General features: G+C 47.7%; 1 protein-coding gene across 13 annotated transcripts in view; it reads right to left on the bottom strand.

The window, feature by feature from the left end:
• The window catches only part of DNM2 (dynamin 2), a 210011-nt gene that overhangs the window by 75240 nt on the left and 118235 nt on the right, over window positions 1-16536 (bottom strand). For 8 of the 13 annotated variants that reach the window (XM_058166776.1, XM_058166775.1, XM_058166779.1 and 5 more), the window contains 2 exons: window positions 13171-13222; window positions 12464-12475 (listed from right to left, as the gene is read on the bottom strand). In XM_058166776.1, coding sequence (XP_058022759.1) covers window positions 12464-12475; window positions 13171-13222 — 64 coding nt within the window. The remainder of the gene's footprint in view (window positions 1-12463; window positions 12476-13170; window positions 13223-16536) is intronic. The other 5 variants (XM_058166777.1, XM_058166787.1, XM_058166783.1 and 2 more) reach the window with 1 other exon arrangement.

The following is a 16536-nucleotide window of genomic DNA, read 5'->3' as shown; positions in this document are numbered from 1 at the left end:
GGCAGTTTACTGCACACTTTTGAAGAAACTTTATTTAGCTCAGCAGTTCATCTCAGGGACTAAGTTTGGCATTCCACCCCAGTACTAATGGGGCCACTGAAAGAGCAAATGCAATGATAAAACGCTACTTATGAAGTTATGTAACATATCAGCAATCGGATTGGTCCGATCTCATTCCATTTGCTGAAGTAGCATACAACAATGCTGTCCATAGTAGTACTGGATTCACCCCTTTCCAAATAATGATGGGGAAGGAAAAACTAAAGGAAATACAAAACCCAAACCTTCATTACCCCTTGAATGGTCAATGGAATGCCAAGCAGCTTTTGAAAAGTTTGCAGCTGAACCCATCTTAAAACACCCCGACATGGATTTTCCTTTTGTGGTACAAGCAGACGCTAGTGATGTTAGCAGTCGGAGCCGTTTTGCTCCAAAACAATGCTGATGGTAAACTACAACCTTGTGCTTTCACTTCCCGGAAATTGACTGAAACTGGAAGAAGATGGGCTATTTGGGAAAAGGAAGCTTTTGAGGTTCACTGGGCTCTTCGCACGTGGAGACAATTCTTAGCGGGATCTAACCATCCTTTCGAAGTTTGGACTGATCACAAAAACTTGGAAGCCCTAAAAACTCCCAGAAGACTTTCGCCTAAACAAGCCCGCTGGGCTCAATATTTTAACCATTTTAACTTTACTTTATGTTACATTCCCGGAGGAAAAAACTTTCTGGCAGATGCTCTTTCACGACTGCCCCAATACAATAGTGCTCGTTCCGAGGTGATACGCCCAATACTCCCCATTCAATAATTAGCAGCCCCTGCTATAACTCGAAGCCAAACTAAAACCGTGACATCCCTATCAGATGAATTAACTAAGTTATTAAAAGAGTCCTTGTTGTGACCCAGGTTCCTGGACCCGGACTCCTGGACTCGGATGATTCAGAAAGTGAGGGAGAAGACCTGGCAAGCCCTGCTTCTCTTGAGCCCTTTCCCTCCCTGGCACCCACTCAAAGGGAGGAGGAGGGGCCGGCAAGACCTGATTCCCTGGAGCCTTCTTCTGATTTGGCAACGCCCCAAGAACAGTTTTGGAGTGATGCAAGGTTGCGCAGGCGTGACTGGCGTGCGCAGCAGAAGCAGTGTTGGGATAAAGCCAAGTCATAATTGTCATGCAGTGACATCTGCAGAGACTATAAATAGGAGGCGGGACTTCCTGGTTTTTTGTCTTGGACAAAGCAATGAATTTGCGCGGGCAAACTGTATCAATGGACGGAAGAATATATTAGTGAGTAATTCTGGCCTTATCTATAGTTTCCTCGTTATCTCCAGAAACTTGGCAGGCCCGTGGGTAGACGTGGCCAGGACATATATCTATGTAAATAAAAGGAGAAAAGAAGGCCTCTGACTGACTCTTTGCTGGGAGTATTGGGGGGAGGGAAACAGAACATTTTGTCCAAGACCTGACTAAAACATCTTCCACCAAAGATGGACCAGCAGCAGGTACAGCAGCAGTTAGAGCAGCTACAAGCGGCTAATCAACAGCTCCAGCAGCAAGTGGCTCACTTGGCAGGCCAACTTGCTGCCAGGAATGTGCCTGCAGCCCCCCCCCCCATCCTCCCACTCCTCCTCCTCGTCGCAAGTGCCCGATAACCGTGCCGGATAAGTTTTCTGGGCAGCCTGAGATGTTCCCGACCTTCTTGGGACAGTGCCAGCTCTACATGGCTATGAGGCCAGAGGATTTCCCAGACGACCGGGCTAAGGTGGCCTTCGTGATTAACCTTCTTTCCGGCTCGGCTGCTCGATGGGCCACGCCCCTCTTGCTCCAGGACAGCCCCCTGCTGGTGGACCAACAGCGTTTTTGGCAGCACCTGCGCACCATGTACAAGGACCCTGTTCGAATGTTGACGGCAACCAGGAGCCTTAAGGAACTCCGTCAAGGGAAACGCCTCCTGCAGGAGTACATCGGCGAATTTCGTCTTTTGTGCCAGGACTCTGACTGGAATGATGCAGCGCTGGTGGACGCGTTCCAGGAGGGACTCTCAGAGGATTTGCAAGACGAGCTGGCCCGGCTGGAGGCGCCGCGGACCCTCGACAACTTGGTGCCCCTTTGTCTCCGCCTCGATGCCCGTCTGCAACGGCGACCGTCTCGTCGCACCCCCCGGGACCCGCCGTCGACATCTGCACCCCCACTTCCTGCACCACCAGCACCCCGGGTCGCCCCATGTTTTGTAACTGCTGTGGAAGAGCCCATGGAGTTGGGAGCGGCCAGACCTCGCCTGACAGCCCAGGAGCGGAACCGGAGGCGCCAAGGGGGATTGTGCCTGTACTGTGGGGAGCCCAGCCACTTCGCCGCTTCTTGCCCCAGAAAGCGAAGTGGGGCACGCACGCCGGTCCCCGAATCACAGCGTGACCAATCGGGAAACGGAGCAGGCCCGACCTCAGGGAAACCCTAGGTCGGGCACGTACTAAGCCCCCACTGGACGTTGCGGAAGTAGACTCTGGGCTCCCTCGGCATCTGATTCTGGATACACGGATATGGTTGGGGAACCAGTCGGACGGGCTCCAGGCGCATGCGCTGGTGGACTCAGGGGCCACAACAAACTTTATGGACCAGGCCTTTGTGACCCAGTTTGCGGTCCCCGTGGTTACGGTGGACCCTCCAATGCGGGTAGAGACAATTGATGGACGAGAACTGGTGTCCGGCCCCATTAAATTTGCCACCCAGCCTTTGCGCCTGGCTATTGGGGACCATGAGGAGGCAATCCAGTTTTATGTCACGGCGGACCTTCATTTTCCCTTGGTCCTTGGGTTGGCCTGGCTTCGGACCCACGATCCTCAGGTGGCCTGGTCGCGGAACGCCATCTCTTTCCCGAGTCTGCAGTGCGTCGATCACATCCGCCACACCTGTGCCGGCCAGAACGTCCCCACCGCTGCCATCACCTTGCCTCCTGAGCTGACGGACTTCGCCGACGTGTTCAGCGAGAAGGAGGCGGACCGACTACCCCCGCATCGGCCCTACGATTGCCCCGTGGACCTTCTGCCCAACACACCACTGCCTGTGGGACGCCTGTATTCCATGTCGGAGCCCGAGTTGGCCGCCCTCAGGGACTTCCTGGACAAAAATCTGGCCCGAGGGTTCATCCGGCCTTCAAAGTCCCCTCTCTCGGCCCCGGTCCTCTTCGTGAAGAAGAAGACAGGGGACTTGCGCCTGTGCTGTGATTACCGCCGGCTAAACGCCATTACAGTGCAGAATTGCTACCCCCTGCCGCTCATCCCGGAGCTGCTGGAGAGGTTGCGGGAGGCCACGATCTTCACCAAGCTCGATCTCCGGGGGGCCTACAACCTGGTGCGGATGCGAGAAGGAGACGAATGGAAGACGGCATTCGGCACCCGATAGGGACACTACGAATACACTGTCATGCCATTTGGGTTGACCAACGCTCCCGCCGTTTTCCAGCACTTCATGAACGAAGTGTTCCGAGACATGTTGGATCGGTTCGTGGTTATCTATCTGAACGACATCCTGATTTACTCCCGGTCCAGGGAAAGCCACCTTCGACACGTCGGTCTGGTTCTGCAACGCTTGCGGGAGCAACAACTCAATGCGAAGCTGGAGAAATGCGTCTTCTTCCAGACTTCCATAGAATTCCTCGGGCATATCATCTTGCCCGAGGGCATAGCCATAGACCCATGCAAAGTAGAAGCTTTGTGTAGCTGGGAAGCCCCTCGTCGGGTGAAGGATGTTCAGCGCCTGCTGGGCTTCGCCAACTACTACCGGACCTTCATCCCGGGCTTTGCCACACTGACGGCTCCACTTACCCAGCTCCTCAGGAAGAAGGTTGCGTTCCGGTGGGGTCCCCCGCAGCAAGAAGCATTCACAGCCCGCAAGAAAGCCTTCGTCACGGAACCCGTCCTGAGGCATCCCGACCCGCTCTGGCCTTTTGTGGTGGAAACGGACGCGTCCAATGTGGCTCTGGGAGCGGTGCTGCTACAGGCTCCGACGAATGGCGGCACACATTTTCCCTGCGCTTACTACTCCCGGAAACTCAATCCTTCCGAGCGCAACTACACCATCTGGGAAAAAGAGTTGCTGGCTATCAAGGCTGCATTCGAGGCTTGGCGACACCATCTGGAGGGGGCCCAACATCAGGTGGAGGTCCGAACGGACCATCGGAATCTCGAGCACCTCACCACAGCTCGGAAGTTGAACCAGCGGCAGATCCGGTGGTCGTTGTTTTTTGCCCGGTTCAACTTCCGCGTGACCTACATTCCCAGCGGTCCCAACCGGAGGGCGGATGCCCTGTCCCGCAAGCCAGAGTACCTCTGCGCCAAAGCCCCCCTTCCTCCACGGACAGTGCTGCCGGCAGAAGCCTTGGCCGCAGCACGGGAACCAGTGGATTTGCGGACCCAGGTGCGAGAAGCGCAGCGCCAGGACGCCTGGTCGCAGCAAAGGAGAGCGGAGGTGGGCCCCACTTCTCCTTGGACCTTGGAGGAGGACTTACTCAAGTTTCGGGGGCGATTATATGTGCCCACAGGACCACTCGGAGCCCTCGTCATGACCCAGTGCCACGACAACCCTGCAGCAGGACATTTTGGGTTCTTCAAGACCCTCCACCTGGTGACACGGACCTTTTGGTGGCCCCGAGTGCGGCATGATGTACATGCCTACGTGACATCCTGCGTACCGTGCCGGCAAGCCAAGGCCGCCACGGGGGCCCCTCCCGGGCTCCTCCAGCCCTTGCCGACATCCGACAGACCCTGGAGGGCGATCTCCATGGACTTCCTGACGGACCTGCCGCCGTCCTCTGGGTTCACCACGGTGCTGGTGGTGGTGGACATGCTCACCAAGATGGCACACTTCATCCCATGCCGCGGACTGCCCACAGCCGCAAAAACGTCCCGTCTCTTTCTGCAGCACATCTTCCGCCTCCATGGTCTACTGGACAGGGTGGTTTCGGACCATGGAGTTCAGTTCACAGCTCGCTTCTGGAAGAGCCTGATAGCCGCGTTGGAGGTGCAGGTGTGTCTGTCGTCATCGCACCATCCGGAGACCGACGGGGGTACAGAGAAGGTCATCGGTATCCTGGAACAGTATCTCCGTTGCTTCATCAACCAGCAGCAGGACAACTGGGCCGATTACCAGTCCCTGGCGGAGTTTGCTTTTAACAACTCTCAGCACGCCTCTACTCAGATGACCCCGTTCTTTGCCAATGTGGGGTACCATCCGCGGCTCTTCCCTCTGGCACCACCGGATTCTCCTGTTCCCGAAACGCAGACCTTCCTGACGGAATTGCATGCGGTCCAACAGTTGGTACGTCAGCAGCTGGATCGGGCAAAGGAGGACTACAAACTATCCGCCGACCGTTCCCGACGGGCAACGCCCCCGCTGGCAGTTGGAGACCGAGTGTGGCTCTCCACCAAACACCTCCCGTCCGACCACCCGGTAAAGAAGTTGGACCACCGATTCATCGGCCCGTTCCCTGTCGAGGCAGTCATCAACCCGGTAGCCTACCGACTGACCCTGCCACGATCCATGCGGATCCACCCCGTCTTTCACCGGTCCCTTCTGGTTCCTGAGGCCACACCGAGTCCCCTTCGGTGCCCAACAGCACCCGTCACTGTCGCCGAGGACGGGTCGGAGGAATACGAAGTCCACAGCGTACGAGACTCCCGCTGGCTGAAGGGTCGTTTCCAATATTTGATCGCGTGGAAGGGATACGGGACTGATTTCTCCTGGGTAGATGCCTCCGATGTTCATGCCCCTGACCTGGTGCAGGCCTTCCATGAGCAGAACCCAGCCCGACCGCATCCCGATCGTCAGCCCCGGGGGGAAGGGCCCTGCGGTGAGGGATAGTGTTGTGACCCAGGTTTCTGGACCCGGACTCCTGGACTCGGATGATTCAGAAAGTGAGGGAGAAGACCTGGCAAGCCCTGCTTCTCTTGAGCCCTTTCCCTCCCTGGCACCCACTCAAAGGGAGGAGGAGGGGCCGGCAAGACCTGATTCCCTGGAGCCTTCTTCTGATTTGGCAACGCCCCAAGAACAGTTTTGGAGTGATGCAAGGCTGCGCAGGCGTGATCGGCGTGCACAGCAGAAGCAGTGTTGGGATAAAGCCAAGTCATAATTGTCATGCAGTGACATCTGCAGAGACTATAAATAGGAGGCGGGACTTCCTGGTTTTTTGTCTTGGACAAAGCAATGAATTGGCGCGGGCAAACTGTATCAATGGAGGGAAGAATATATTCGTGAGTAATTCTGGCCTTATCTATAATTTCCTCGTTATCTCCAGAAACTTGGCAGGCCTGTGGGTAGACGTGGCCAGGACATATATCTATGTAAATAAAAGGAGAAAAGAAGGCCTCTGACTGACTCTTTGCTGGGAGTATTGGGGGGAGGGAAACAGAACAGTCCTTGAACACAGACAACTGGTTCTTGGCTCATTCACACAAATGCACGCTCCATGATGGACTAGCTTGGATTGAGGCAAAGCTATATGTTCCGGCATCACTCAGAGAAACCATACTACAATGATGCCATGATGCTAAAATGGCAGGACATTTTGGTTTTGTGAAAACATTGCACCTCCTTAAAAGACAATTTTGGTGGCCAGGACTTAAAAAGGACATTGCATCTTATATAGCAAGTTGCCCTGTTTGCACATCAGCTAAAAGACCACCAGGGAAGACTCCTGGATTGCTTCAAACAGTAGCCTGGCCAGGAGCCCCATGGAAAGAAATATCCATGGATTTCGTAGTGGAGTTACCCGAAAGTGTGGGCAATACAGTAATCTGGGTAGTTACAGACCTATTCTCCAAACAAGTCCACTTCATCCCATGTTCCAAAATACTTTCTTCAAAAACTTTGGCAAAGTTGTTTGTTTAACACATCTACAGACTCCACAGAGTTCCCAAACGCATAATCTCAGATTGAGGGATTCAATTCACTTCTCAATTTTGGAAAGAGTTTTTGCGGCTGATAGGTTCCGCCCAAGGATTAAGCTCCTCCCACCATCCTCAGACTAATGGAAGTTGTGAATGCTTGAACTCGGTACTAGAACAATATCTACGTTGTTACATTAATTATCAACAAGACAATTGGGCGGACCTACTACCTTTTGCGGAAGTAGCCTACAATAACTCAATTCATAGTAGCACAGGATTCACTCCCTTTAAAATAGCCTCTGGCCAAGACTTTGTTCCCATCTCAGAACTTCCAGAGGAAAAAAACCACGATTTCATCGTTATCAGAATGGATAGATCAAATACAAAGCACATGGAAAATGACTCGCAAAGCTATTGATGACGCCCACTGTGCACACAAAAAACAAGCTGATAAAAAAAGGTCTCCTGAGAACAAGTACCAAGTTGGAGATAAGGTTTATCTCTCCACCAAATACTTACAAACCACTCAAAAATCTAAAAAACTATGACCTAAATATGTTGGACCTTTCCCCATAGTAAAAATCATCAACCCAGTGACTGTACAACTTGAATTACCGAAAACACGGAGGAGAATTCACCCCGTCTTCCATGTTAGCCTACTAAAACCAGAACACGTCTCCATTGCGTGCTAACCATACGCCCCCTCCTATACCAATTCTCATAGAAGGCGAACATTTTGAACTAAAAGAAATCTTAGATTCCAGAAAACATAGAAATAAAATCCAATATCTTATAGCTTGGAAACACTTCCCTTTGTCTCAGGCTGAATGGGTGAACAAGGAAGATGTTCGCGCTTCAGACAAGATAGCTCAATTCTATAGAAAATATCCTGACAAACCCTAACTTTTCTCTTTTCTTTTTTAGGACTAACGTCCTTGTTGCAGGAGGGCCGAATGTCAGCCTCCACTCTAATCTTCACTTCTATTTGTGCATTTTATATTTAGTAGTTAGATTGCAATGTTATTATGTTTAATGTAGAATAGCTCATGGACTTAAGGTGTATTACTATCCTATACAGGAAAGGAGAAGAGGGCCTTTTGTCTGACATAAAAAAGGGGAGGGGGAGGAAAGGTTTGAAATTAGCATGAAGACCAGATCCGCGGGCTTTTCAATGACATCGGCATTCCTGACATGCCAAGCAGCCGGAGACCTTCGGAAGAAGTTTACCACGGAGGGCGAGAGGGAGCTGGCATTGGCCCAGCCCTGCCTGACCTCTTGTGGGAAGGAGGGACTAATGAGGGGCTATGGGATGTTGGCCATATTTTGTCTCAGATTCAACTATCCACGGCTGTAATCCAGATGTATTTAGTAAAAGTACTTATCTTTATTTTCAAATGAAGTCAAGGTGTTTTCTTTCCTAAATATAATCAGAGACAGTCTGACACCGGCTGGCTTTCCTTTTGGCGTGGGGTGAGGGGAAGACCCAATAAAAATCCAATTTCCCTCAATAAATGGGGAAAATAAAGGCCCGGCAGTGCAGAATCCATAAAGGGGGGTAGGCAGGGGTGAAATGCTCACGGTTTGGACCAGATCAGCTGATCTGGTAGCAATGGTGGCGGGGTGGTTCGGAGAACCGGTAGCAAAAATCCCTACCACCCCTCACCCATGCCCACCCAATTGCCCAGTTGCCTGCTTGCCCGCTTCTTTTAAAAGATAAAAAAAGGCTCAGACGATCACAGCTGAGCCGCGTGATCATCAAAGACTTTTTTTTTACCTTTAAAAGCATTTTTTTACAACCTATTCGGCTGGATAGGTTGTTAAAAATGCTCTTAAAAGGTTAAAAAAAGGCTCTGATGATCACAGCTAAGCTACCTGATCATCAGAACCTTTCTTTTTACTTTTAAAAGCATTTTTGCAACCTATTCAGCCGAATAGGTTGTAAAAAAAATGCTTTTAAAAGTAAAAAAAAAATTGCGTGCCACAGCTGATCACCACCACCACCCCCCGCGCTCTTCTACTTACCCATGCCTCCTGTGCACCTTGCATTTGGTGCACGGTGCACACTGCGCAAGCGCATCACGCATGCGCAGTCAGCAAACCAGTAGTAAACTGGTTCAGATTTCACCACTGGGGTGGGGTCTGTTCATTTGAGGATTGGAGAGGAATTCAGTTGAAATCTGAGCAGGAGGCTATTCAGAGAGAGATCTGCCTCAGTCTCTAACCATCCTCCTTAAGATTCCCTCTTCCCGGCTTTCTTCCCTAGCCTCCTTTTAAAGGGAGGGGGAAGCAAGGTGGGACAATAGTAGTTAAAAGGTTGCAAGGGGGGAGCAGATAGAGAACACCCTCTGTGGTATTGACTGGCTCTTTGCCTCCCCACCTGCTTGGGAGCATTTTCCATGGGGAAGCGAAGGACCTTGGTTGGAGGCAATGGGCATAAAACTGTTGTGACCCAGGTTCCCAGACTCGGACTCCTGGAGGAGGATGTGACAGGGTTCCAGAAAAACCATGATTCAGAGAGTGAGGAGGAGGAATTGGCAAGGCCTGCTTCTCCTGGGCCCTCTCTCTCCCTGGCACCGACCCAGGAGGAGGAGGAGGGGCTGGCAAGGCCTGATTCCCCTGGGGCCTTCTTCTGATTTGGCAACGCCCCAAGAACAATCTTGGCTCGATGCAAGACTGCGCAGATGTGACCGGCGCGCGCAGCAGAGGAAGCTTTGGGACAGGCTCAAGGAGTGATGAGTCACGGAGCGACACCCATAGGGGATAAAAGCAGGAGGCGGAGCTTCTTGGCTTTTTGTGTTGGACAAAGAAGTGAATTTGTGCGGGCAAACTGTTTCATGGATGAAGAATCTGTTTGTGAGTGACTCTTGCTTTATCTATAATTTTCTAGTTATCTCCAGAGATTTTGGCAGGCGCGTGGGGAGACGTGGCCAGAACATCTCTGTGCCAGAAGGAATCCAGCCAAATGTAAATAAACTTGAAGAAGTCCTTTGACTGACTTTTTGTTGGGAGTGTTGGGAAGGGGAAACAGAACAAAAATGCAGCAGCTCCAGACCGCACCAAGTTCTCAGACTGATAGTCCCCCCTGACCCTCCTTCTCTCTCTCCGCTCCCCCAAGTCCGGATGGGACTCCCCCCTGGGTTTCCTGGTTCACATTTCTGAATCCTGTTTTTTTTCTGGGTGGAGGAGAAGAAATGTGTGCTTAAATCTCGCACGGGTGGAAAATCCTGATTATTACAGACAGGGATGGGGAAAAGATTTCCCAAGGATCCAGGGAAAGTGAAGTAAAAATAGGTGTAGGGGTGTGTGTGTGTAAATAACAGTCCAGGATAGCTTCAGCCACAAACAACAGCTGCTGTTATTTTTATTAAGAGCTTCTAAGCTACACATTCTTTAATAAATACTAACAATAACAAACCATAATATACAGGATTAAATATGAGTTTTGCAATCATTTCTGTTTCTTGGTTTGGGGCAGAGGAAACACCACTTACTACATTTTCATTTCCAAAAGAATCTGAGGTCTCTCCAGACCTATTTAGTTTCTTTTTTAAATCTTACTTTGGGTTGAAAGTAGGATAATTTTTCCAGGAAGGAAGGAAGGAAGGAGGGAGGGAGGGAGGGAAGGAAGGAAGGAAGGAAAAAGAAGGAAGGAAGGAATAAAGATGTGATGGCCCTTTAGAGGCTATTGCTCTACACTCCCATCATTCCTGATTATTAGTTGTGCTGTTAAAGAAATCCAGTGCCACCAGGGAGAAGTCGAGTTATAAAAGAGTGATTGAAATTCCTCACGTTGAAACTAAGTGGTGATAGGTCATAACAGAGTACTTGAAATTCTAATTTATCCAGTGGGGCTCAAATAGTGGAAAGGAGTGATGGGGGGGGGGCATGACCGGGCGTGGCAAATAATTTAACCAGTTCTCTGCCCTAATGACCAGCCAGGTAGATATGGTTGGGGGGCTTATGTGACTGGGTGGGAGTGAGTGATGTTGAGTTGGCCACGCCTATCCAGGTTCTGTGGCTCCCGGTGTTTTGTTTTCTGTGGGAAATGGGTCCAAATTGAGTGTTTAAGGTTGGTGACCCCTGTATAGGTTTTCCTGCTTGAGCAGGGATTTAAACTAGACGACCTCCAAAGTCTCTTCCAACTCTGTTATTCTACTCTCTTACTCTTTTTTTTACTCATTTATTTAATAAGGTTCTCTTTGTTTAGTTTTAGAATCTGTTGAAACACAGATCATGTTTTAGGTCATATTTATGCAGAAATATTGACAATTCAAAATAGTTCAGAAACTTCATAACTCATAAAATATCTAAGCTAACCAATTAAATTTTCACAGCTAAATTTACATCTAATTTTTTCTGGATAGCATTTGCCATATGCTTGTGAGTCCGCCATCATTGTTAAGTAAACCATATGCATTCATTAAATCTGAAATGTCATTATTCCAGAAGCAAGGGAGATGCAGAAACAATATTTCTGACCAGGACACCCACCTGGACCATTTGAAGCTGTTTCTTCAAATGGTAACTGAGCAGAGGATGACAGCCAAGCACATCTAGAGAATGTTCAAGTCCCTTGTGACTACAAGATTGTGTGAATCAGATCTCCTTTTACAAAAAAGCCTCATATGATGAATTTCCCAAAGATCAGCTAGATGATCCTACCAACTTAGTTCATCAGTTTAAGCCTTGGGGTCCAATACCACACACAATTATTGTACTTATTTTCTTCATCCATTTGCTCTGCTTCTTAAGCCATTCCCTGTGCTTGCCTGAAGTTAGGACTTCAAAAAGCAACTGAATCATGTATTATATTCTAATTATGTATAACAACATGAATTCCAAGATATTTTCAAGAAAGTAAATGTAACTAGGGATATCATAAATTCCATCTAACAGAGTTAGTAACACTGCAAATGCCAGTCAAGATTCACTAGCACACTTAGCTTCCACTCTGAACTACTTTTTCACTTCTTGTTCCCATTCTTAAATTAAAAACTAGGGACGCTTAGGAACTGAGACATGAAGCCTTATTTGGTAAAGCATGAGTGAGATGGATAGCATATGTGCTGACATTCCATCATACCAACAACACTCACCAGAAGAAGATAAAAATCTAAAACATGCAGAAAGAGGAATTTTCCCATAAGCAGTTTCCTATTCTATTTTCAATGGAATGGAATGGGATGGGGTTAGAACAGAACAGAACAGAACAGAACAGAACAGAACAGAACAGGAGTTGGAAGGGACCTTGGAGGTCTTCTCGTCCAATCCCCTGCTCAGGCAGGAAACCCTTTCAGACAAAACTTGTATGCCCTTGAGCATCATACAGAGAAAGTCTATGAAAAGCCACATTCATGGCAAGACTGATAACCCCACAAATTTAGTACTAGGAGTTAGGCTTTAAGCTATACTGTAGTTCCCATGTCTGGATCTCCTGGAATACTTTTTGGAGACACTTGCTTTTCTGTACAATTAAGTGCACAAAGTTTGTGGCAGCAAGATGACCTATTTTGGGATTTTTGTTATGAAAAAAAATCACCATCACCAAGTTTTAAGTATCAGTCACTAGCATATTATACAAGTACTTACCAGTATCTCACCCTTTAGAGGTTGGCAAAATTAGTTGTGCAGGCAAAATAAGGAAAAGCAGAATGAGGGATAAAACAGTGAAAAAAATAAAATAAATTGAGTAGAGGGGGAAAGGGGAAGCAGAAGCATAAAAATGGTAGGAAAAGAAAGGTAAAGTAGAAAAAACAGTAAAAGAAAAAAGTTACATGCTATTAATTATAACTGTACAGTGTTAATGTTTCATTACACGCTTTCCAAACAAGAATCAATATATGTTGGTACTATATATTGTATACTAACCATCATGCAACATTAAATTGCCAGTCTTGTGCCTCAAGACTGACAAATTCTCAAAGGAATGTTATGGTTGCATTATTGCATTATTTATTGTCTCTATTTTTTCTGTATAACTAGCATTGTTTTCTGATTATTTCTCAAAGAAATTGGAAATGCACTTTGCAGAAACAGCTTCAGTCTAAATCAGCACATACAACAAAAAACTTCCTAGAGGTACTGTACATTTTGTAATTGGATTTGCTTCCATGTCATTTTCTATTTTCAGATGATATAAGGAAAGAGTATTACCTCCTGCATTATGCAGTGCTATGCTTACAAGCCTATTCAATTTTCTGCAACTACATATATTACTGTGCCCAACAGACCGCACTATATGTATAGTCACAATCTACTGAAAGAGAAATGGATCAGTATCTGACATGAATTAGTACCTGATTTGGAATTGCTCTTTTCTTATTTGCCTGGGTGCTCCTTTGTTGTGCACTGAAAGAAAAGGAACGAAGAGAAAGAAATGGTTTTTTTTCGTGTATATTGCATGTCATTCCCCACCCGACAAAGCTAGCTTATATGTTAGCAATGCTCTAAGAGAGCTAACAAGACAGTTATGCTCCAAGTCAACAGGAACAGTTCCTGTTCAGGTCAAGGGAAGTTAACAAACATGCAAGAAAGTAAGTTCCAGTGCTTGAAGAAAAATGTCACCAATAATTAAGCTAATATCAACCATACAACAGATTATGTCAGTACTAGAATACTATCAAGTCAGAAGAGTTGTAAAACATTCCATTTCAAGTCTAAATTAGGGAAAGGGGAAAGGGGAAAAAACTAAGCTGAAGCTTGTAACTGCTTGCTTGCTGCAGAAGCAGGTGAAAAAAATGGCTTTAGGAAAGAAGATGCATAGCCTAGTTCCAAGCTGAATCTTATTGGAGCCCTTTGCAGTGGATAACAGAAAACCCATGTTTGGATGACAAAGAAGTAAGAAGTACACCAAGATCAGTATATTGGATTGATGATTTTGAGGTCTTTTAAAAGTTTTTTTTGTTGAATATTATTTTGTACTTATTACATTCTGTATTAACAAAAAGTATTGCCTTAAGCATACCAATGTTAAAAAGCAATAACTTGAGGCACATTTTAAAATGTTTTTAGTTGATAATCCAGCTATTTCTTTAATTAAGTATAATCTCTGTCTTAATTCTAACTATTTATGCAGCAATAACATTTTTAAATTGGACTACTGTATTGTCCCCTACATGGAGCTAACCTTGAAGAGTATCCAGAAGTTTCAGTTGGTACAAAATGCAACAGCAGAAGGCAATTATGTGTGCTTCAACTTGCACACATACCTTGCTGTGCAAGTTGCATTCATTTCCAATTCACTTCCAGATCCAATTCAAATATTGATGGTAACCTTTAAAGCCCTATATTGCTCAGGACTAGAATATCTGATGCATCTATATATCCCATGAGGTCAACCATGAGAGGCATGTTATGGGCTCTGGCAGCTAGGTAATGTTGTTCAGCAGGACCTAGTAAGAAAGCCTTTTCTGCAGTAAGTCCAACTCTGTGGAACATCACTCTCCCTGAGGTGAGGTTGACCCCAATTATGTTGGTCTTCTGGAAGGCCTTTAAAACACAGCTTTGTCAACTAGCTTGGGGCAGTTGCATGATAGTTTCATGGTAAAGTGCAACCTGTTAGATGTCTATATGACAGTTAATGGAATTCATTCTATGTTGTACTGCAATTGTATTAGTTTTTATTTTAAATTTAAATTGACTCTTTTAATGGTTTTTACTTGATTATTATCACATACACCGCCCAGAGTCACTATGTGGGAAGTTATATAAATGTGATACATGGATGGATAGATGTGAACCTCTTGCACAGTGGTGGAACTACTATGGAAAAGGTGCCCCAGCTTCTTCTCACCAGATGACATGGTGGTGCAGTGCTTAGAATGCAGTATTGCAGGCTAATCTACATTCCCACTGACAGGAGTTCGATCTTCACCAGCTCAAGGTTGACTCAACCTTCCATTCTTCAGAGATTGGTAAAATCGTTTGGTAAGATCGTTGGGAGCAATATGCTGACTCTGTAAAACTGCTTAGAGACAGCTATAAAGCACTATGAAGCAGTATGTATATAAGTCTACATCCTATTGTGATTGCTATCTCATTGGAGGCATTCACCCTATCTAGCTTGGTGAGATGGGCAGATAACTTCAGAGATAGGTGATCTTGCAGGTACCCTAGTCCTGTCCTGTTCCTAGACACCAAAGTGATGGGAAGCTGGTTCATCTCCATCTGGACCCTCACAGCCTCTGGGCACTGGGTGATCTGTCTGTACCTGCCTGTTTGACCTAGCCAGATAGGGTGGATGGCACTAGGTATTCCTTTCAATGGGGTCATCCGGTGATATCAAGCTGTCACACCTTTTCCACAGCAGTCCTGTCACTATGAAAGAGGTTCTACCATGTGATTCAGCAGCCTCCGCCCTCCCCCGTTATTTAGAGATCTGTGCCCTGTTCAGAGGTGCTTGTGGTTTGATGGTATTATTAAAAGAAAGCATGTTTTTCTAGATGTGAAGTGTAGGAAGTTGGGAAAATGAGAGGGGAGGGGCCAGCTGATTGGTAACAGAGCGTGGATGTCCTCAGCAGGTGAGAAGTTGAAGGGGTGACTGTGAGCAAAGGCTGCATCCTATGGCCAAAGAGTGGCAAAGTTTTTTGGCCAAGCGGGGCAATGACTTCAAGGTCAGTAAAAGTGGCGTGTTGCTGGTGTGTGGTTGATGTTGCTTGTTCTGGCTACCCAAGGCAAAAGGGGAGTAGGGAGGTGCAGCTGCAGAAGGCAACGTTATGTGCTTGGGGAGCAGCAAAGTGTATGTGGTGAGGGGGCATGGTGTTTGCTAAGGATAAAGTGTTTTGCTTATGTTGGAAGGCGGAGAAGGTTAGATGTGTGTGGGAAATTGGTTAGAGAGTGTTGTTTTTGCAGGTGCATGTTGTATCTGGATGGAAAGTGATCTGAGCTCCAGTGTAGCCAGCAGCAGCAGCAGCTGCTGCTCTGCTCTGTGGCCATCAGCTCAGCAGTGTCCTGCTCACCCATCCTGGCAGTGCAGTAGTAGGCATGGTGAGGTTGGGTGGAGCCGAGCACCCTTCCTTTGGGGGGGTGGCAAGGCACTGTGCCACCACTGGAAAGATGCAGTTTGTGGGGAAGAGTAGCCCAATTGCCCTAGTAGTGGGGGATGGAGCCCAGAACCCTCCTGGGGGGGTGTGTGTGGCAGGGCACTGGGTGGGAAGGCATGCCACGTCCACTACCTCCTGGCGCAGTCTTTTGAAAAAGCGGGCACTCAAGGCTGGTGCACCAAATCCAATGGGAAGGCAGAGCACATGGATTGGCTGCCAGGATGCGTGGCTATTTGTCTCAAGTGGTAAATTGTCCTGGGCAATTTGTCCCACAGTGGTGAGGTAGGATGAGGTAGCATGGAAGGAATGATGGTGGACAACCCCATTGGATCAGCTGGCATGGGGGAGGCCAGGATGAAGTGAGAGGGGTCAGGCAGCTGTGGCCACTGTCCCATTCTGACTTTAATCTGTATATATCACCAGAAGTTTTCAAACTCTGAGATACTAGAAAACTGACTAATCAGATAGGTAGAACTGGGAACCAAGCCCAGAATCAGCTTCAGCACTGCTCCCACTTAGCCTGCATGCCTTATTTGACTTTTAAGAATGAAATGTGATTACCCTCATCTCTTTTGTGGGAGACCTGATTCACAGTGTGAGAATCCCTGCCCTAACATAAAC

Source organism: Ahaetulla prasina, chromosome 2 (genome assembly GCF_028640845.1).
Source record: "Ahaetulla prasina isolate Xishuangbanna chromosome 2, ASM2864084v1, whole genome shotgun sequence".
Lineage (NCBI taxonomy): Eukaryota > Metazoa > Chordata > Lepidosauria > Squamata > Colubridae > Ahaetulla > Ahaetulla prasina.
Note: the sequence above shows the minus strand (reverse complement) of the source record. Positions and strands in the feature narration are given on the sequence as shown.